We start from the raw sequence: 23,310 nt of genomic DNA on the forward strand, positions 1-23,310 counted from the left end.
CACCAACTTTAACATTAAACATGCACACCCAATGAAGAAATGAAGAAAATGATTCAAAATAAGAACATGACAAAGAAAAACCCATGGGCAAACACATATCATAGAAAAAACTCTCCTCGAATTTAAAACCTAAAGAGTTAAAACCCTCAGGGCATACTGGTAATAAGCGAAACGCGGATTTAATGTCTGCCTTCGCCACTAAACAATTTTTACCAAACGAATTTAATAATTTTATAGCATCGTCAAAGGAACTGTAAGAGACTGAACATAGCTGATCATCAATTTCGTCATTTAATGAAAAATTTTCCGGAAAGGATAAATGATGAATAATCCTAAACTCATTACTAGCTTTCTTAGGCACTAAACCTAGAGGGGAAACACGAAAATCTTCAAAAGGGGGATTAAGAAAGGGGCCTGCCACTCTACCTGCTAACACTTCTTTAACAATTTTCTCTCTAACAATTCCCATATTCGCTGAAACTGACTTCAAATTCTCACTTAAAAGACAACCAGGCCCTTTAAAACTAGGAACGAAAAAACCAACAGAAAAACCTTTAATTAGCAACTCGGCTTTCTCCCTGTTTGGGTACATTTCTAGCCATGGCAGCATGTTTTGTAAGATCACTGGAGTCCGAGCCTTTTGAATACTCCCGGTTATTGCCAACCTGCTGAGATCCAAAGGGCCTTTTAAAACATCTAAACATTGGATGCGGACCCGCACAAATGGAGCATTCATGCTTATACCTGCACGAACTTAACCATTTGCACGCCGACTCGTTAAAAGCAAAACATAAGCCCTTCTTAAAAGAATTCTGTGAACTTACAACCTGCTGCCTATTAATTGCCACCGTCCTTTGAGGTAGCATCAAGCTTAACCATAACCCTACGTCTTTGTTGCCCCATTTTAAACCCGGATGTACCGCCAGCTTTTGCCTAAAAGTTTCATCATAATGAAACCATGAAAGCCCACCGAAATTACGATAAGCTTCCAAGATAGTATCAATATGCTGAAATAGACCCACTCCCAGCTGCGGATATTTAGTAACTAAAATGGAAGCATAAATTGAAAAAGCCTGCAACCAATTGTTAAATGATTTAACAATACCTCTTCGCCTTTCTTCATCTGATTTTTCATCCGTCTTTTTATCTACTTTAAAAACCTCTTTGGCAGACGGTAGTAAAGACAAAATATCTACATACTCCCGCCGCCAAATTTTTTCCTTTACTACATTAGACAGATGAAAGCCCAGAGGAGAAGCTTCACACGACAGTGCTTCTTTTAAGCAAACTTCGTTAACCCCTACCGCATTTTCAAAAACCGGACCCCCTCCGCCAGAAGCCAAACTAGCCGCTGGCAAAGGGGGATCCGTCCATGCCACCGATGGCGATTCCACTGGCTGCACTGCTCTTACTCTATTTCCTTTAGCTAAATCAGAAAACAATGCAGCTAAATCCTGTAAAAAAGACATATTAGGGTTAACAGACAGCAATGACTGCCTATCTGAAATCTCACCCCTGGGCGGCTGAATAAGGTCTTCAGGCGGCGACACAGCTATCCCCTCTAAACCAGGCTGCGAGACCGCCGGCCTGGGAGGAGACTGCTGGTGCCTGCCCGGGTTACTGGTCCTCTGCGGCGAATAAGCCCTCCTGGGTCTCTTCCTCCTGTTTGAGCTCCTTGTAGCGGTGGCCGCTGGCAGCTCTCCAGCAGCGATACCCACTTCCTGGTTCGCCACTGGTGATGACGATCTTCCGGCCGCTGCGTCCTGAGGAAAACTTGGTTCCGCCTCTTCCGGCGCATGCGCAGTCCCGACTCCTTCACTCCACTGCATACCGGTACCCTGAGACATCAGCACCTCCCCGGCCAACAACCTGCGCAGCCACTCGTCGCCGCCACAGGTAAAAGCTCTATTGCGAATGTGGCCGAGGAGAGCCTCCGTACTGCTCGGGTCCATCTTCAGCCAAAAACTCTTCTTCTCAAGCCGGTCTTCTTTACTTCAGGGGCCGCTGCTATCCGGACGACACTCCGCACCACCGCTCCGCTTTAGGCGCCGCTTCACACCGCCGCTTTCTCTTCCAGATGCCGACCCACCGGAGCTCCTTCTTCACCGCCGACGCTGAAAACCGCTGCCGCCGGACCTCTTCAACCGACGTGGACAAGCCTCTTCTCTGTTCTTGACACGGCGACTGATCTCCACAGGTACGATACCTTCTTAAATAGGTAGTTTTCCCGCCGAAGTGCTCCGCCAACCAATCGAGGACCTAGTTAAAAATAGAACAAGGCCCAGCAACCAGACAGCAACAGACTTAACCAATAATAATCACTGGCCCTTCAGCCCAACTGACCAATCCTGAAGCTGCCCGGTATCCAGCCGGCTTACCTCACCTGGGGAAGATAAAAAACACAAGGGAACAGAAAAGGGGAAAAGGGGCAGAAAACCCAAAGCCCCTAGCAACCTATGTTTCAATGGCACCATGAGGTGCAAAGCCTATTCAGGCCAAGCCCCTATCATTCTACATTCAAACCCCTCGGCCAGGCTCGGACTGGCCGACAGGGGTACAGGTAAATCCCCGGGTGGGCCCCTGAGCAAGGTTGGCCCCTAGTCTCCCACCCCCTGCACAAGTGGCACATAACACAGTAGATTTATTGCACTACATATATCTATTCAATGTACAGCACCTCAACCATGTTCATATAAAAAAACTTGCTAGATTATATTTGAATGTATCCGTATGGTGGGCCCCAAAATAAATTTTACTGGTGGGCCCTAGGCTGTAATGTCTGCAGCGTGTGAATCCATCTGAGTTCCTTTTTTCGTAGAAGGGCTTCCCTATCCCCACCCCTACGTAATGGGGGCACGGAATCAATGACCCTAAACCTCAACTGGTTTACAGAGTGTCCTTTCTCTATAAAATGTTTCGGTATCGGTAACTCCATAATCTCCTTTCTAATCGTACTTTTATGCTGGTTGATTCCCTCCCTCACCTCCATAGTAGTTTCTCCTATATACATCAAGCTGCATGGACATGTTATTGTATATACCACATAGTCTGACCTACATGTGCAATAGAGCCAGACCGTGGTTACACGGATGCCAAACTATGCAGTGGCTCAGGAAATGTATATAATAGTCTATAGTTTTGTTTGTGACACCAATTGCAGCGTGCGCAGGGTACCCTTTAAGGTGTTGCAACTCACGTACCAGGTTAGGAATGCCAAAGTGGGGTAATGTCTCTGTATAATAGTGGGTATAGTGTCAACGGAGTCTCCTACCTTGGTACTGCTGGACTCCTGTATCCTGGCTCACTTGCAATAAAATGAGTGTGTTGCTAATTGTGCGGATCTCAGCCCCCTGATCGGGGGTTGCCAGGCAGCAGGGGCCAGACCCCCCTCCCTCCCCAGTATTAAAAGCATTGGTGGCCAGTGCGGCCCCCCTCCCTCCCTCCCCAGTATTAAAAGCATTGGTGGCCAGTGCGGCCCCCCCCCCTTCCTCCCCAGTATTAAAAACATTGGTGGCCAGTGCGGCCCCCCCCCTCCCTTCCTCCCCAGTATTAAAAACATTGGTGGCCAGTGCGGCCCCCCTCCCTCCCTCCCCAGTATTAAAAGCATTGGTGGCCAGTGCGCCCCCCCCCCCTCTCTCCCTAGTATTAAAAGCATTGGTGGCAGTGGCCACAGGCTAACAACCCCCCCCCCATCATTGGTGGCAGCGGAGCGGCATTTCCAATCGGAGTCCCGGTTTAATCGCTGGGGCTCCATTCGGTTTCCATACAGCCAGGACGCTACTGCAGTCCTGGCTGCCATGGTTACTTAGCTTATACTTACCTGCGTTGTCTGTGGCCGGCAGGGCGCTCCTCCTACTGGTAAGTGACAGGTCTGTGTGATGTGCCGGTAAGTATAAGCTAAGTAACCATGGCAGCCAGGACTGCAGTGGCGTCCTGGCTGCCATGGTAACCGATCGGAGCCCCAGCGATTAAACTGGGACTCCGATCGGAAATGCCGCTCCACTGCCACCAATGATGGGGGGGAGGGGGGTTGTTAGCCTGTGGCAACTGCCACCAATGCTTTTAATACTGGGGAGGAAGGGAGGGGGGAGGCCGCACTGGCCACCAATGCTTTTAATACTGGGGAGGGAGGGGGGTCTGGCCCCTTCTGCCTGGAAGCCCCCGATCAGGCACCTGAGGGGATAATTGTGCGGATAACAGCCCCCTGTAGAGATCGGGTGGTGCCAGGCAACAGGGGGCAGTTATGTACACAGTTCTTAGTATATTCTAACTTGAAGCATCCCCATCACCATGGGAAGGCCTCTGTGTTAGACTATACTGTCGGATCGTGAAAACTCAGATCTGAAAAAGCTGTTATGCAGACGGATCCGCACTGAACGGATACCATCGTTTGCATGTATAGGTGCTGATCCGTCTGTGCAGATACCAGACGGATCCGCACCTAGCGCAAGTGTGAAAGTAGCCTAAATTTGTTTTTAGCTCTGGAGCTCACAGGACAGATAAGGATGCTCCTATAATCTTCTAAAGTTGCGAAGAAGCAGGTGTTTTAACAGGATTAATATCTCAGCTAGCTTCCACTCCCCCTATTTCCTTGGAGTCTTTCGAGTCTTTGTTACTAGGGACAGATCTTGCCTGACAACAGTGAGTGGACTGCAGATTAGGTGGAAGTGAGACCCCTAGTGGCCATGACTTTGCAGTTTTTTATTTTTATTTATTCATTTAGAAATTTGCTATTTACACCCTTCTCTATTAAATGAAAGTGCAGTTACTAACTACTGGTCAGCAGCTTTCATTTGGGGTTTTGGCATGGGGGCTTGTATTTATTCAAGGAGTATGGTCTATTTCGTAAATTCAGACCCCAAAATAAGTACAGCCCCTAAAATAGAGGGTTAAAATGAATGCAGAGTAACAACAATGTATATTTGAACTGTGTATATTCTCACATCCCCCGCTGCACTATTTTGGTGCTGCTGTTGATCATGTCTATTCTCATGGTGCCATGCATGTGAATAAGTAAGAACACTTAGGCCTCTTTCACATGGGCATTATGTTTTTGGCCCGGATAAGATGCGGGTGCGTCGCGGGAAAATGCGCGATTTTTCAGCGCAAGTGCAAACATTGTAATGCGTTTTGCACGCGCTTGAGAAAAATCAGCATGTTTAGTACCCAAACCCGAACTTCTTCACAGAAGTTCGGGTTTGGGATCGGTGTTGTGTAGATTGTATTATTTTCCCTTATAATATGGTTATAAGGGGAAATTATAGCATTCTTTTTTTTTTTTTTTTATTATTATTATCTTTGTTTTATATCCAAAACATAAGAGTTTAAATCACATGATGTTACACAAATACAATAAATATCCACAAATTTACTCAACTTATCCATCATGAATATAAAATTAGTATCCAAAAGAGAAACCTATTTAATCCTACTCCCCCATCCCACCACCCACCCTTATTGTCTCGGAGCACATCCATGGTGAACAGGACCTTATGACCATGTCGACCAAGTTCTATCCCATCTAATTTTCTGACTCTTATTATAAATAGCAAGTTTCTCATATTTCTTCACTTTATCAACTAGTTGATACCATACAGATACTGTAAGATCCTCACCTGCTTTGCACTCCAGGGGAACCAAGAGGGGTCCTCGTGGAGTTGCGGGACAGGTTATGCGTGTCTCTGATGCACCAGCGCTGACCCCTTTGCGAGCCAGTGCGGAGATGCGTTCGCGTGGACATCGGAGGGGAGGACCGTCGGAGTCCCGGGGACAGAGTGGCCAGGCGAGTGACAAGAGGCCGCGGCCAGGGTTGTCTCCGGTGTCTCCTGCGACTTCCGTTTCCGCATCTGGGTCCACGCGCTCGCATACTCGCGCTGAGCCAATCATGCGTCCGTGCGTACGCACGAGGGCAGGTTCGCAAAGGGATACACGGTCGCGAGTACGCGCTTCTTATGCACTTCGTCTACCAGTGGCGCATATTATACTGACTCACAAGAGCAAAGTGGATTAGGGAGCCAGCCATGGGTTAATCAACTTGTGATTGCCTTAGGGCTTGTCCTCAGGTGCAGGGCAATTTGTTCACCTATGGTAGTGGACACTTGGCACCCTGGGATTGGTCAGCAGGCATTTAAAAGGAGGTCTCTCAGGGTGATCAGTGCCCACTGTTATTTTCCCTCAACCAGGTATAGGTCACAACTCCTAGTGACTGAAGACTGCCAGGAACTTTGTCCTTACAGCGGACCCAAGATCTGGAGTGACTCGACTGCCAAGTGCACATCATCATTCAGCTCTGGTTGGGACTATTCCTGGAATCTCCTTGCCTGGTTTTTTGTTATTATTCCTTGTTACCAGCAAGTGTCCTGGACGTTTGTTTCTGGTGAATAAACACCTTTTTGCTTTCATCACTGGTCTGTTTGTTGGTGCCTTGCATTACAGAACAGTGGGCCCAACTAACAGTTGCCATGGACAAGATCCAGCAGCAGCTGAATGAATTAACGGGAGCCGTTAACCTGCTGTTCCAACGACGTCCAAATATACCAGCAGCCGCTGCAGCGCAAATCCAAGAGCAACTGACAACTGTGATGGAGGAGGTTCAGCAGCTTATCCAGGGAGCCTCAGCACTACCCGTCACTATCGCAAGGCATCAAACAGAACCTAAGATCCCTCTGCCTGACCCCTTCACAGGAGAGCGACAGGAGTTCTTAAACTTCAGGGACTCCTGTCTCCTTTATTTCCAGTTACGACCGATGGCTTCTGGCACTCTCAGGCAGAGAATTGGGGTTGTAATGTCACTGCTACGTGGAGACCCCCAACGTTGGGCATTTAACTTGCCTCAAGACCATACAGCCTTTTCGTCAGTGGATGCCTTCTTCGAGGCTATGGCTGTGATTTACGATGACCCGGATCGTACTCGCACCGCAGAGACCAATCTTGAGCATATTCAACAAGGCCGCCGCCCAGCTGAAGAATACGCTGCAGAATTCAGGCGATGGGCAGCTTTCACCACTTGGGGCGACGCAGCCCTACGCCATCGCTTCCGTTTGGGACTTTCGGATGCGGTCCGGGATCTTCTTTTGGCCTTGCCTACCCCCTTCTCGTTGGAAATGGCTATCTCTCAGGCAATCGATGCCGACAGGCAAATCCGTGAGAGGCGAGTGGAACGGTCGTCTCGGTTTCCATCCTCTCGACCACATCCAGGGCCTCTAAAATCGGCCGAAGAGCCAATGGAGGTTGGATCCTCCCATCTCACACAGGCAGAACGAGCTCGTCGCCAACAGAAAGGCCTGTGCCTATTTTGCGGGAAGTCTGGACACCTCGTTAAAACCTGTCCCCTCCTGCCGGCGGGAAACGAATGAACCTAGGGGGCATAGAGGAGAACCCCCTAGGTGCTATTATCCCTCCTCCAAGCCGGGTGATGGTATCCATATCCTTACGGTGGCAAGACAAGGCCCATGAGTTTTCAGCACTAATCGACTCTGGGGCCGCTGGGAATTTTGTGGACTCAACCTTGGTTCGTCGACTTGGCATCCCGTTGATCCAGCCGAAAACCACCATGTCAGTGACCGCGATTGATGGTTCCCCTCTTCAAGATGGTCGTGCAGTGTGGATGACTCCGGGAATACAGGTAACGGTGGGGGCTGATCATCGGGAGACCTTAAGCCTTTTTGTCCTTGACATGCCATCCACTCCCGTGATTTTGGGTCTCCCTTGGTTAAGGCTCCATAATCCAGTAGTGGACTGGCGCTCGGGTCTGATCTCTCAGTGGAGTACGGAATGCCTTACTAAGTGCATTCGTCCCGACCTGTCACTAGCCTCCATGGAAGTATTAAGTACTTTACCACAGCAGTATCATGATTTCCGAGATGTGTTCAGTCCTCAGGGGGCTGATGTATTACCTCCCCACAGGTCATATGATTGTCCTATAGACCTGTTGCCAGGCACCATGCCACCACGAGGGCATCTTTATAATCTCACTGGGCCTGAGGTTCAGGCTCAGCGGGAGTATATTAAAGAGAACCTTGAGAAGAATTTCATTCGTCCATCCACTTCCCCTGCTGGAGCTGGATTCTTCTTTGTGGAGAAGGATGGAGGCTTGAGACCTTGCATCGATTATCGTGCCCTTAATCGGATTACGGTGAAGAATCGGTATCCACTGACTCTGATTGATGATCTGTTTTCTCAGGTGGCAGGGGCCCGAGTCTTCACCAAACTCGATTTAAGGGGTGCTTATAATTTAGTTCGCATTAGAGAGGGTGACGAATGGAAGACCGCGTTTAATACCAGAGACGGGCATTACGAATATCTCGTGATGCCTTTCGGTCTCTGTAATGCTCCCGCGGTCTTCCAGGAGTTCATCAACGATGTTCTCAGAGATTTCTTGGATAGATGTGTTGTTGTCTATCTAGATGACATATTAATCTACTCCTCGGATCTGGTCTCTCATCGGAGACACGTGTCAGGTTTTCCAGAAGCTGGGGGAGAACCGCCTCTATGCCAAACTTGAGAAGTGTCTGTTTGAGGTGAAGGAGTTGCCTTTCCTGGGATACATTATCTCAGAAAAGGGATTGGCTATGGACCCATCCAAACTTTCTGCTGTCTTGGATTGGCCTCAACCTAAGGATCTTAAGGGGTTGCAGCGTTTCTTAGGCTTTGCCAACTTCTACCGCAAGTTTATTAAGAATTTTTCTGCGATAGTAGTACCTCTCACCAACCTCACTAAGAAGGGAGCTAATCCTTCTAAGTGGACGAGAGAGGCAGTCAGAGCCTTTGAGACGCTGAAACAGGCCTTTTGCACGGCACCAATTCTTACTCATCCAGACCTTTTGTTCTCGAGGTCGATGCCTCAGAGGTTGGTGTAGGGGCAGTTCTCTCACAGTATTCTGGGGACCCCGAGAGGTTACATCCCTGTGCCTTCTTCTCTCGGAAGCTCTCTCCAGCCGAGTGTAATTATGATATCGGCAATAGAGAGCTTCTGGGAGTAAGATTGGCTTTTCAAGAGTGGAGACATTGGCTAGAGGGTGCAGAACATCCCATCACGGTTTACACTGACCACAAAAATTTGGAGTATCTAGAGAGTGCCAAAAGACTCAACTCCCGACAAGCCAGGTGGGCATTGTTTTTCACCCGCTTCAATTTCCGCCTCACTTATAAACCAGGTTCCAAAAACGTGAAGGCAGATGCCCTGTCCCGCTGCTTCCCTGAGGCTGCTTCCGTCCTGGACTCTGAGCCAGAAACCATTCTCCCAACTAAGTGTTTTCTTGCTGCCCTGGGGGCCGCAGAAGTAATGGAGGACTTGTCCTCTCTTCTTGAGCCCTCACAGGCAGAGAGTCCACCTGACAAACCCGAGGGTCGATGGTTCGTACCCATTAACCTTCGATTGGAGGTCATCCGACAGCTTCATGACTCAAAGTCTGCCGGGCATTTGGGTGTTAAAAAAACACTTGCCCTTGTTAAACGTCACGTGTGGTGGCCCAACATGTCCGTGGATGTTAAGGCCTATATCCAGGCATGTACTGTTTGCGCCAGATGTAAATCGTCCCGGTCTGCCCCTTCTGGGACTTTACTCCCACTGCCTATTCCCCAGGCTCCATGGACTCACATTTCCATGGATTTCATCACAGATTTGCCAAGGTCCTCTGGAAGTACGGTAATCTGGGTAGTGGTGGACCGTTTTAGTAAAATGGCCCATTTTATCCCACTCCCTGGATTGCCCTCGGCCAGAGAATTGGCAGATCTGTTCTTGAATCATGTCTTTCGATTACACGGAGCGCCGGATGACATTGTTTCAGACAGAGGAGTGCAATTTATCTCCCGCTTCTGGCGTTCTTTCTGCTCCCGATTGGGTATTAATTTGTCTTTTTCTTCTGGTTTTCACCCAGAGACCAACGGTCAGACGGAAAGGACTAACCAGACCCTGGAGCAATATCTCTGGTGCTTCGTGTCAGACTGCCAGGAGGAATGGGCAGCGTATCTACCCTTTGCGGAGGTGGCTTATAATAACTCTGAGCATTCTTCCACTAAGATGTCTCTGTTCAGGTGCGTGGGGGGCAGGGATCCAAGACTCTTCTTTGGCCGGACCCTCCACTGACTCACCGGTGGTGGATCAGTGGTTCAAGGATAGACGTCCCATTTGGTCGTCGGCCCAGCGGAATCTCCGCAGTGCGGTGGCGCAACAGAAGAAATTTGCTGATCGTCATCGCACCGTAGAGCAAAAGTTTAAGGTGGGAGATCAGGTGTGGGTCTCCACCCGGAACATTCCGCTGCGTCAGCCATCTTCCAAGTTGGGTCCTCGATTCATTGGCCCATACCCAGTGACACAAAAGATCAACCGAGTCACGTACAAGGTTGCTCTTCCACCGTCGATCCGAGGAGTGAACACCTTTCATGTTTCACTTCTCAAATCGGCAGCCGACTCCGCTCCCTTCATTCAGACCCCATCCCCGCTGGAGGTCCAAGGGGTACCGGAGTTCGAAGTGAACAGAATTTTGGACTCTCGTTTTGTCCAAAGGTCTCTTTCAATACTTGGTGGACTGGAAGGGTTTTGGTCCAGAGGAGAGATGTTGGATACCTGCTCGCCAGGTGCATGCGGATGAGTTGGTGGCAGCCTTTCACCGGGATAATCCGGGGAAAGCTTGCTTGGAGTCTTCAGAGCCGCCTCCTCGAGGGGGGGGGTAATGTAAGATCCTCACCTGCTTTGCACTCCAGGGGAACCAAGAGGGGTCCTCGTGGAGTTGCGGGACAGGTTATGCGTGTCTCTGATGCACCAGCGCTGACCCCTTTGCGAGCCAGTGCGGAGATGCGTTCGCGTGGACATCGGAGGGGAGGACCGTCGGAGTCCCGGGGACAGAGTGGCCAGGCGAGTGACAAGACGCCGCGGCCAGGGTTGTCTCCGGTGTCTCCTGCGACTTCCGTTTCCGCATCTGGGTCCACGCGCTCGCATACTCGCGCTGAGCCAATCATGCGTCCGTGCGTACGCACGAGGGCAGGTTCGCAAAGGGATACACGGTCGCGAGTACGCGCTTCTTATGCACTTCGTCGACCAGTGGCGCATATTATACTGACTCACAAGAGCAAAGTGGATTAGGAAGCCAGCCATGGGTTAATCAACTTGTGATTGCCTTAGGGCTTGTCCTCAGGTGCAGGGCAATTTGTTCACCTATGGTAGTGGACACTTGGCACCCTGGGATTGGTCAGCAGGCATTTAAAAGGAGGTCTCTCAGGGTGATCAGTGCCCACTGTTATTTTCCCTCAACCAGGTATAGGTCACAACTCCTAGTGACTGAAGACTGCCAGGAACTTTGTCCTTACAGCGGACCCAAGATCTGGAGTGACTCGACTGCCAAGTGCACATCATCATTCAGCTCTGGTTGGGACTATTCCTGGAATCTCCTTGCCTGGTTTTTTGTTATTATTCCTTGTTACCAGCAAGTGTCCTGGACGTTTATGTTTCTGGTGAATAAACACCTTTTTACTTTCATCACTGGTCTGTTTGTTGGTGCCTTGCATTACAGATACAGCCAAAGAGTTATTTGAGCCCCAGTTCCTAGCAATTATTACCCTGGCCCTCGTCCCTGCCCATCAAATAAAGAGGCACCTAAGACAGCAGTGGTTATATCTACAGTACAGACCAAAAGTTTGGACACATCTTCTCATTCAAAAAGTTTTCTTTATTTTCATGACTATGAAAATTGTAGATTCACACTGAAGGCATCAAAACTATGAATTAACACATGTGGAATTATATACATAACAAAAAAGTGTGAAACAACTGAAAATATGTCATATTCTAGGTTCTTCAAAGTAGCCACCTTTTGCTTTGATTACTGCTTTGCACACTCTTGGCATTCTCTTGATGAGCTTCAAGAGGTAGTCACCTGAAATGGTCTTCCAACAGTCTTGAAGGAGTTCCCAGAGATGCTTAGCACTTGTTGGCTCTTTTGCCTTCACTCTGCGGTGCAGCCCACCCCAAACCATCTCGATTGGGTTCAGGTCCGGTGACTGTGGAGGCCAGGTCATCTGGCGCAGCACCCCATCACTTTCCTTCATGGTCAAATAGCCCTTACACAGCCTGGAGGTGTGTTTGGGGTCATTGTCCTGTTGAAAAATAAATGATGGTCCAACTAAACGCAAACAGGATGGAATAGCATGCCGCTGCAAGATGCTGTGGTAGCCATACTGGTTCAGTATGCCTTCAATTTTGAATAAATCCCCAACAGTGTCACCAGCAAAGCACCATCACACCTCCTCCTCCATGCTTCACGGTGGGAACCAGGCATGTAGAGTCCATCCGTTCACCTTTTCTGCGTCGCACAAAGACACGGTGGTTGGAACCAAAGATCTCAAATTTGGACTCATCAGACCAAAGCACAGATTTCCACTGGTCTAATGTCCATTTCTTGTGTTCTTTAGCCCAAACAAGTCTCTTCTGCTTGTTGCCTGTCCTTAGCAGTGGTTTCCTAGCAGATATTCTACCATGAAGGCCTGATTCACACAGTCTCCTCTTAACAGTTGTTCTAGAGATGTGTCTGCTGCTAGAACTCTGTGTGGCATTGACTTGGTCTCTAATCTGAGCTGCTGTTAACCTGCGATTTCTGAGGCTGGTGACTCAGATGAACTTATCCTCCGCAGCAGAGGTGACTCAGATGTGAGCCAGTTTCTTTGTAGCGCTTGATGGTTTTTGTGACTGCACTTGGGGACACTTTCAAAGTTTTCCCAATTTTTCGGACTGACTGACCTTCATTTCTTAAAATAATGATGGCCACTCGTTTTTCTTTACTTAGCTGCTTTTTTCTTGCCATAATACAAATTCTAACAGTCTATTCAGTAGGACTATCAGCTGTGTATCCACCTGACTTCTCCACAATGCAACTGATGGTCCCAACCCCATTTATAGGGCAAGAAATCCCACTTATTAAACCTGACAGGGCACACCTGTGAAGTGAAAACCATTTCAGGTGACTACCTCTTGAAGCTCATCAAGAGAATGCCAAGAGTGAGTGTGCAAAGCAATAATCAAAGCAAAAGGTGGCTACTTTGAAGAACCTAGAATATGACATATTTTCAGTTGTTTCACACTTTTTTTGTTATGTATATAATTCCACATGTGTTAATTCATAGTTTTGATGCCCTCAGTGTGAATCTACAATTTTCATAGTCATGAAAATAAAGAAAACTCTTTGAATGAGAAGGTGTGTCCAAACTTTTGGTCTGTACTGTACGTCATAATTAAATGAGGAGCATCTCCGAAGCTCAGAAAAAACGTTGGTCCAGAAACCATGAATCACAGGACATAACCAGATAAGATGTATAAAATCCACTCGTTGGGCCTGACATCTACGACATCCATCTGAAACATTATTATAGAACCGAGAACGAGAAAGGGGCGTGTAATATAAACGGTGTAGAATCCTAAACTGAATTAACCTGTGATTCCCAGATATTGAGATTTTCCGAATATTTCTATAAATTACTTCCCATTTTAATGTTTTATTTTTCCCTATATCTTGACCCCATTTCACTTCACTTCTAAACCTATTCATTTGAAATAGACATACTATTCTGATATGAATTAAAGCACCAATCCATAAAGTCATGTGATTTAATCATAAAAACCTCTTTGTCTTTAGTGCAAATAAAGGCTTGTTTAACCTGAAAATATTTATACTTATCTAATGTTTTAATATCTCTGTGCCCGAGTCCTGATGTCACCATTATGTATCATTTGCTCAACCCTAATTATTCCCTTCCTTTCCCAGAATTCAATATCATCAATCTTAATAAATTCACTAAAGGGGTAAAATTAAATACATGCGTGATTCCCAAAATAACTTTAAGTGAGTTCCAGACAAGTAGCATAGAGTGTGATATGATACATTCCCCCCCTTCTCCCATATAGCCAGTTTCTAGAATACTAAATATATCCCGCTGGGATCCTCTATAATTTCTGATGAGTTGGGGGTATATATTGAAAGGGGCAGAGAGGTACAATTGTATTTGAGAGGCCAGGTAATAGCCCCGCAAATAGGGGAGGGATAAACCCCCGTTCTCCTCTGCTAGCCATAGATAATTCTGTTTAATATGTGCTCTTTTTCTACCCCAAATTAGTTTATTAAGTAATCTCTCCAGAACTTTAAAATGTGCATCTTCAATCCATATGAAGCAAGGAGCCAGTTAGTATAACATCTGTGGGAGAAGCACCATTTTAATTAAGGCAATCCTGTCTGCCTGACCCAACGTCAGCTTTTGCTATACACGTACTTTGTTTTTTATTTTATCTATCAGTGGGATAACATTCAATTTGGTATAATCTCTCACCATGGGACCAATCCGAACCCCCCAGATATTCCAGTGAATCTGTTAAAATTAGACATCTAACAAAATAATAGCATTCTTAATACAGAATGCATAGTACAATAGGGCTGGAGGGGTTAAAAAAAATATATATATTTTAACTCGCCTTAATCCACTTGCTCACACAGCCCGGCTTCTCTTCTGTCTTCTTCTTTGAGGAATAGGACCTTTGATGACGTCGCTGTGCTTATCACATGATCCATCACCGTGGTGATGGATCATGTGATGGACCATGTGATGAGCGCAGTGACGTCATCAAAGGTTATTTTCCTGTGCACAGCAAAGATGAAGACAAAAGAGAAGCTGGGCTGCGCGAGCAAGTGGATTTAAGTGAGTTAAATTATTTTTTTAAACTATTTTATTGTACTATGCATTCTGTATTAAGAATGCTATTATTTTCCCTTATAACCATGCAGCACTTCTGTAAACTGCAGAATCATGGTAATAGATACATTTTTTTTATTTAATCTTCCTTTTTTGGACACCTAAAGGGTTAGTAGTTTGTAAAGCTAGTTTTGAATAGTTTGAGGGCTGTACTTTTTAGAATGGGGTCACTAATGAATAGTTTCTATTATGTAAGCCCCTCAGTCACTTCATAACTGAATTGGTCCTTAAAGGACACCTGTCACTTCCAAAAACAATCTGAAGCTGCCAGCGGTACCTGAGAGAAGCAAGCAGTGTGTTTCTGACAATCATTTTCTTACTGAAGGCAGATGCAGCAAAAGCTCAGAAAACGTTTTATCCCCCGCCGGGGCGCTTCTCTAGACATGCTTGTAATGAAGTGGACAGCGGCCTCCTTGCTTAAAGTCAAGATAACCATGCCCCCTTTCCTGCCTCTTCGCTGTGACTGACAGCTGGCAATTCGGCTGGCTTTGCCGAACTCTCTGCATAAGCGCTGTCAGTCCAGCGAAGGGGCAGGGAAGGGGGCGATGTGATGTGCTACTAGTGAACGTAAAGCGTAGTAGAAGCCAGGACTTTTGGTGTAAATTTTTTAGCAAAAAGGCAAATATGTTAATATAAGAAAGATTACTTAAGGGGTTACCCCATAACTAATGTAAAAGAGAAACCGGACATCATAGTACATGACAACCTCTTCTAACACAGCTAGAACCAGCCCTGTACCCCACATGGATCCAGAGATCTCCCTTCATTGCCCTGCTAGATTTCCATCAAGCTGACAGCTCAAGGGGAGTGTCTTTTCTGCTGCAGCTAAGGGGGTGTGTCCATGCTCTACCTATCACAACTCAGGTGGCAGTTGAGGGGTGGAACCAAGCATGTGGCCTTCAGTGAGTGGTCAAACACACAGGTGGTGCTAATAACTGTCTGCCAAATTTTTGAATACTGTCAGTGCTTGATTGCGCTATAGACCAGAGATTACCTGGTCTATTGACTTGGATTTTTAGAGGACATCTGGCTGTATTTCAATCACATTGATATATTTCTTAATGTTGTGGATGATTTAATATTACTGTGGGTCTGGATGACGAGTATCCCATCCAAGGAATTATTGGAGGTTATTTATTGATGGACAATTGACAGACTCTTTAGGAACACTGCGTTATGAGATCTATTGTACATCTAATTATCCTGCATATTATGGCCGTTTCTGATTTTGCTACAATTAATTGTACTATAGATTAATTGGATATTTATCATTTCTATATACATTTTATTAATAAACCCTACTGTTCAATACTATAGCGAGTGCCCCACTATTGCTTATTTAAAGGAAATCTGTCACCAGGATAATCGCTATTGAAGTAAAGCCATGGCTTAATAGCGGTGGATGACACTGTTAAGGGAGGGGAGTGCTGTGAAGGTCACAGTTCAGGGGGCAGGTATGGTGGCCATTCAGGCCACCCTGAAGAGACGGACTTAAAACCCCACCCCCAGGTCCCACTAGGGTACACCCCCTCCCTCTCCTCAGCTGACAGGTATTGAAGAAATGAAGTTAAAAAATCAACTTCTGTCAGCTGCAGGGGTGGGAGTGAGGGTGACTTTCTCCCTGCAGCTCACGCTCAGACAGCACAGTGCTGCTGTCTGAGAGTGAGCTGTTAAAAAGGACATCCCTGTGTCAGTCCAGGCCCTGCACCAGACAGAGGACAGCGAGTCTGAAAGACAGACTGCCCAGCCAAAAACTGGATCTCTGGCCACCCTAGGGGCAGGCTGCTGTGTAGGTCACAGTTAAGGGGATGGTCTGCTACGGAGGTCAGTGTTAAGGGGGAGGCCTGCTGTGGAGGTCCCATTTTAAGGAGACGGGGTACTGTGTGTGGGGGGGGGCAGTGTTAAGGGGTGGAGGCCATTGTTGTGGTATATATAGTATATACTGATTTACAAGGTGTAATCTTTACCTAGTACCGAACATATCATTGTACTGCTGTACATACTACATATACCCTCAGCATCTATTATACCTCTTGCCATGTGAGCTTCAGCAAGATGTAACCAGTGACATCACACCTTCTGTTACATTCTACCCTCTGCAGAGTATTATAATACAGTTTGTGTACGCTGTATTCAAAGGGGCATTATACATAAACATGCCACATATAAGGCACCATTTACAGTATACAGAGTTAACAGTATATGCCACTATATACATAAGGTACAGAGCATGTAGCTTTGTATGAAGAGGGTACAGAGTATGTAACACCAAGATCAGTTTACGTTAGTATGCAGGGTGCCAATGTGTTGGTAAAGAGATGCTGAAGATATCTACTCAGCAAAATCTGCAAAGCTGAATTGCTTCCTGGAGAGGTCATTATGGTGGTCTAAACCAGATGAAGAACGACTGTCACTAAATGGAAGTTACTCTGTTACTGACTGTATGATGAGTGCTACAGTCATCTGGATGATCTACAGCAGATTGTGGGTAGTAGCATACCATTTTGTGAAACAACAACTCCCAGCATCCCTTCACTGCTGTTTAGGCCATATTTGAAGCTGTAGTGTCACAAGGTTATATGTCAAGGGCTGACCCAACTACTCAAATGGTATCTGTACTGAACTTTGAAAATCTGGTGATTTATAGATGTACTGCACATGGTCCTGGTGCTGTATTTGTGTTAAACCTGGATCTGATGCTATACTTTGATCTAATATCCATTCACATCTGAGTTTGGACCACTGTCAGATTCTGTGAAAAAGCCCAGACAGAAGTCCTGCATGTGAGAATCTTGTCCACTAAAAGGAGCAGCATCCTGGGCAGACCCCATTGTAGTATATGGCAGTGATGGGGAGTCTATAGCATGGGTGCCAGAGGTGGCACTCACACCCTGGGAAAAGTCTACAGAGGTACCAATATACTTTAGACTTCTCCTGCCATTCATTAGCGCAGGGCACACCGAATGGCACAGGCAGGCTATTATAGCTAAATGATGAAGTACATGGAAGATCTACTATTTTCTTAGACTAGTCCTCTATACCAGCAGTCCAACCGCCGGGCCACGGTGATCAAGGCAGTCTTTAATGTGGTACTAATGAAGCGCTTCCATTATGGAAGTGCTTCATTAGACCAGGAAGCGGTGAATCTACTCACCGCATCCTGGTACTCGGCACAAATATGCAGGGCTGCACACAGCGCGAGCTCGCTCCGTGACCTCACACTGTGTGCCGCGATACACAGCAGGATGAAGAGGATTGTGATGTGACCAGGGGAGGTTTTTATTTTTTTTATTTGCCCTGTGGGCTGATGGCTCACATAAGGGGCCAATAAGTGTCTGAAGGTTGGGGGGGGGGGGGGGGGGGTAATTGATCTGAGGTGTAATTAAAAATATATTTCTTATTGTTCTACTCTAAAACCTAGGTGTGTCTTATAGGGCAAGAAATATGGTACAGTAAAGCAGAGACCCTAGTCAGTGTATATATATATATATATATATATATATATATATATATATATATATATATATTTTTTTTTTTTTTTTTATATGCACCTTGTGTTTTGTTATGTGCGTGGATCAGCGAGTGCTGACTAGCACCCCCTAAGCCCCGCCGCAGAGCCCCCTGCCCCCAGGAAAATTGTCTTGCATGAAACTGGTCCTTTGTGCAAAAAAGGTTGGGGACCACTGCTCTATACAATTCCAAGCGTCATTAGACCTGCAAGTACTGGCTCATAACAGTAAACAGTCTAGGTAAAGTAATAAAAAAATAAAACACACACGATTAAAAGCCCAGGTAGGTTAAAATTTTATTTAAATAGGACAAACATTTACAGATTAATAATTAAAAGTCACACAGAAGAGGAAAGTCAACATTGATGTCTTCATATAGAGGGATGGACATCTCAAAGCAATCTGGAAGAAATTGTACAAGTGTTGGTTAAAAACTGAATTAAGCAGATTATCCAGACAAATTCCGCACCACAAGAATGGAGCAGTTTGAACGCCCCCCCTCCCTAAAAAAACAAAAAAAACAAAAACAAACAAGTAGTGACATTTTACCTGAGACTATGCATAAAGTTGCCCCCGTTTCCTCATACTACATATTTCTACAGTTTTGCTAGAAAGATTCTGGCAAGAAATGCACAAATTGCAGAATAGTTTATGTACCTTTTATCACACTGAGGATTGTAGCCTGGCTGTGTATCAGAAATAAAGTGCTATGCTAGATCATTTTCTGCTATAAATTACAGTATCTAGCCACACCCCTTCCTGCAAGAGCTCCACCCACACAAGTGGCACAACCCCCAAGGGACCACCACTTTTCTGGTACACAAGGCTGATAAGAGGGTTATCACTTTACGGTATGGTGCACCAAGTAGGTCAAATATATTAGATACTTGTCTAACATGACACCATCTGTCTGAACATGCAGCATGAGCCACGGAAACTTGATTTGGTTTAAAGGTGAACTACTCATCCAAAAATAAATAATTGCGCATTTATTACACAGTTCAGTTTCTGCATGGAAGAAAGCAGCAAAGTGTACACGAGTTACACACCTTGCAGTTACTGCATCAACCAGATTTAATCAGCAGTGTGTGTAGTACTATGCCTCTTCACAATCAGCGATCTCAAGCCAAAACCAGCAGATCTAATGGAAAGATCTGCACCTGTTCTGTGCCTGACCCACAATCACTGATCAAACACTGGTGTGAAAGGCCTTAAAAGGGAACCCATCATCGGTGTCACTCATGAGCTAATCTCCTGCTCTCACCCATCTGCTGATTGGCAGTTCTCTCCTAGAGTGAAGGGAGAAAACTAAGTAGAAGACTGTCAACAGGTGGGCAGGGATTTATGAATAACCATGACTCTTCTCAGGTGGTTGTGACCCTTTCCAGGCCCAGTCTGCCATGATTGTGATGTTGGTAAATTAAATGACAGACCGCTGAAATCAACTATGTCTCTACTTTATTCTGCCGTTAGTATGGGAAGCATACCGTTGATGACAGCTTCCCTTTAAGCCCGATTCACACGTCAGCCAAAACCAGGATTGGAGCCCCCACAGACATAAGGGAAAGATCTGCTCCCGTTTAGAGCTGCACCTGGTTTTGGCTCAGAATCACTGCCATGTGAATGAAGCATTTAGGCGAGTTAAAGGCCTTTACTGCACCTGTGGTAAACATTAGATCATGGTGCACGCCATATTGGCACTTTTCCAACCTTCTGAGAGAAGGTTTAGTGGATGGGCTGAGCCCCTGCTGTATTACTATAGTTTCCTCCAAAAGCTGCCATAAATTGTAGCTCCGGTCTATACCAGCCCCTAGCTGGTGTAGACTGGCATTTCTGGTGCATGGGATGCCAGAGATGTGCCTCATTACCAAGATTCATATCTAACTCCAGCACATATGAAAGTCTTAGTCTCCTATGAGAACTACTAGTCTCCCCCTTAGACCCCCCCAATGTACTTGCCATAATTTATTTCTTGATTTTCCATCGGGTAAAGACCAGGAACGGTAAGTGCATCAAATCTAATTGCATCATCCCTTGCAATGAAAAGTGAAATACCAGCAAGACAGATATCACTGAGTTTGTGTTCTTCAGGGACCCCAAAGCTTTCAAAATCTGTTAAAAGAATGTCATTTTCAAAAGTCATACATCACATTTGGGTCTACAGACCTGGAGCACAAGATACAACAGCGAGTGACCTTAACAAGTGCATTAAGTGTCAATGCACCATTTCTCACTTAAGGAGAAGACCGAGGCAGGCAAGTAGTCACACACCCTTATCCAGTTTATTGCAAGTAGGTGTTCAGATTTAGCCAATTTACTACCCACCCCCCTAGTTTAGGTCTTAAAGACTGCACCTGGCATAAGGGAAAGGCCTCGTGCACACCACCTTTGTTTGGGTCCACATCTGAGCTGCCATTTCAGCGCTCAGATTCAGACCCATTCACTTCAATTAGGCCACAAAAGATGCGGACAGCACTGTGTGCTGTCCAGTCGTTGCTCTGTTCCTCTAAAATATAACATGTCCTATTCTTGGCCGTGCTTTGCGGACAATAGGCATTTATATTGCCGGTGCCTGTTCCGCAAATTGCGGAAGGCAACATGGGTGGCTTCTGTTTTTTCCAGGATCCGCGGTTTGCAGACTACAAAAAACAGCAAGGTCATGTGCATGAGGCCTTAAGAAAATACAGCATTTTTTATCAAAAACCATTAACCCCTTAAATACACCCATACATCCCGAGGGTTAAGGGTTGTATAGCAGGCTCATGTGCCGAGTATACTCCATATGTGCCCAGATACACAGCAGGCACCCACTTGGTGACCAGTTTGGAGATAACTGACTGGGATCAGTCTAACACCTGACAAGCTGTGGTCAATGGCGAACAGTTTGTGGGTTAGATGGGGAGGGAATCCTCCTGCCTTTCGATCAGAGCCCCTGTGAAAATCTGGTGGTTCTGTTTGGTTGCTAGGATGCCCTGGATCCTTCTGAAGGCCCCAGTGCTGTTAGTGATCTACCTGAAGAGCTGGGCCTGGAGCTGCGATAGTACTGTACTGCAGTATAGGACATACAATCAGAAGGCTGCATGTTCAAGCCCCCCCACCCCATTTAAATTTTATAGTCGCCATTTTCCCAATTTTATATAAAAAAAGTTCAGCTTAAAAATACAAATGCAATCATAAAATTTCCCCATAGCTGTTAAGCACATGATAGCGTGTAATAAAGATGATAGTACCTAAAGGGTTATATGGGATAAAGGTTTCAATGGCAGGATACTCCTCACTTCTTTGCTTTGGCAAGTTGATCTTTTTGGCCTGGACAGAAGACAAATTAGAAATCACCATTTTCAGAAGATCAGTTTGCTGCCATATCGAGAGCAAGAAGGATTTGTTTTGCCCCTGTAGTGCAGAATGGGCCATTGAGAGGCTCATGTATGTCACATGCCAAGTGTGGGCTGTCTGCCATCTGTATTCATTCTCCCCCTCAGATATGGCTTTCCTAAATTTCCCCAGGCAGAACACCACACTGAAATACTCCAAATCCTGTGTAAGACCAGTTATAACGGGCACAGAAACACTTCAGGATCGTGGTCTCCTATGTGATGCAGCTTCAGCCTCCCCGTATCCTTCAGGTTAGTGTTTGGGAGATCTGGCAGGGAACAGCCTTTCTGGTCTCTTGGGATCTGGCATCACTAAGCTACATAGATGTTAGCCAGCCTCATTAAAGTGGTTGTTGGGGTTCAGAGCTGAACATATCCCCCTTCACCCAGGCAGCCCCTCTGAGATGACCATCAGCAGGGCAAGGGCCTCGTTTAGAAACATGCACTGGTAGGCAGAGGCTTCAGCCTAGCAGTGTTCCTGGAGAGGTCACTGGCATTAATGGGCAGGCTTTGGCACTGCCCTACACATGAGATCAGAGACCTGGTACATCACTGGATCTGATGAATGCCCTTGTCCTGTGCATTTAAGTGCAGGGCAATGGAGAGCATAAAATGCTGATGCTCAACTCAGAGGGGCTATGTCCAGGTTCTGCTCTGAACCCAGAGCCCCTTTAATGGGACTGGTGGAGATCTGGCCACAACCCAGCAAATATTCAGAGAATCAGCCAGACAAGCTGCTGTGCGCAGCTGTGTTTGTCCAGCCAATTCTTGGCATATCAGCCAGATCTCTGCCGGTCCCAATTATAGTTAGTGATCTGGCAGTGCCAGACCCAGAGGCCGGCAGGCTGTTCCCTGACAGATCTCCTGAACACCAGTGGGAAACCAGTCTTAAAGTCCATTCACACATGTGTTTTGCGGATCTGAAAAACATGGACACAGTCCATGTTCGTTCTGTATTTTGCGGAACGCACATTACTATAAAAGAATATGTCTAACCTTGTCTGCAATTGGACATTCTATTTTTTTGGAACCGGAAATGTGGACCCAGGCAGCACATTGTGCGGCCCCATAGAAATGCATGGGTCTTGCAGGATTCAGGGAAACCAGTGTGAAGCTACATCTCAGAACTACACAGGAGAGCAAGCTCAGACGGGGAGCCTAGGTTTATACAACTGCAGCATCAGTGTATACACTTGCCTACTGTATATCAGCACTCCTGGTCTTTGACATGGGATACATTAACCCTTTTGCTTCCAGCACCGTACATAGCGAGATTCCTCACAGGACATGCTTGTCTGAAAGAGGCCTGAGAAGTGGTCAAGCCATGTCCTACTGGGTTCCATTGAGCCCACAAGAGGAAGTTCTTCTGTGTCCACCTGCTATATCAGTGGCCAACAAGTTTTAGGCCTCATACACGGCCGTTGCGAGTCTGCACCACAAAATAGAACAAGTTTTTTGGTGGTGTGGAGCCACAGAAGCACTGTAGTGTTTCCATGGGGTTCCAATTCGTGCTTCTGTTCCACATTTCTGCGATTGCAGACCCATTCAACTGAATGGGTCCCCATCCGTGATGTGGAGTGCACATGGGCCGGTGCCCGTGTATTGCGGACCTGCCATATGCAGGCTGTAATAAGGGGACACAACTATGTGCATGAATCCTTATGCAAATAAACCCTAGTAGCAAGTAATTGGCC

General features: G+C 46.4%; 1 protein-coding gene across 1 annotated transcript in view; it reads right to left on the bottom strand.

Moving 5' to 3' along the window:
* Window positions 1-2,007: 2,007 nt before the first annotated feature.
* Window positions 2,008-23,310, bottom strand: part of LOC122926044 — a 36,067-nt gene continuing 14,764 nt past the window's right edge. The window contains exons 4-7 of the mRNA XM_044277432.1: window positions 21,473-21,551; window positions 20,202-20,354; window positions 2,379-2,383; window positions 2,008-2,259 (exon numbers count right to left, since the gene is read on the bottom strand). Of these exons, the coding sequence (XP_044133367.1) occupies window positions 2,008-2,259; window positions 2,379-2,383; window positions 20,202-20,354; window positions 21,473-21,551 (489 nt within the window). The remainder of the gene's footprint in view (window positions 2,260-2,378; window positions 2,384-20,201; window positions 20,355-21,472; window positions 21,552-23,310) is intronic.

Source organism: Bufo gargarizans, chromosome 2, assembly GCF_014858855.1.
Source record: "Bufo gargarizans isolate SCDJY-AF-19 chromosome 2, ASM1485885v1, whole genome shotgun sequence".
In the NCBI taxonomy this organism is placed as follows: domain Eukaryota; kingdom Metazoa; phylum Chordata; class Amphibia; order Anura; family Bufonidae; genus Bufo; species Bufo gargarizans.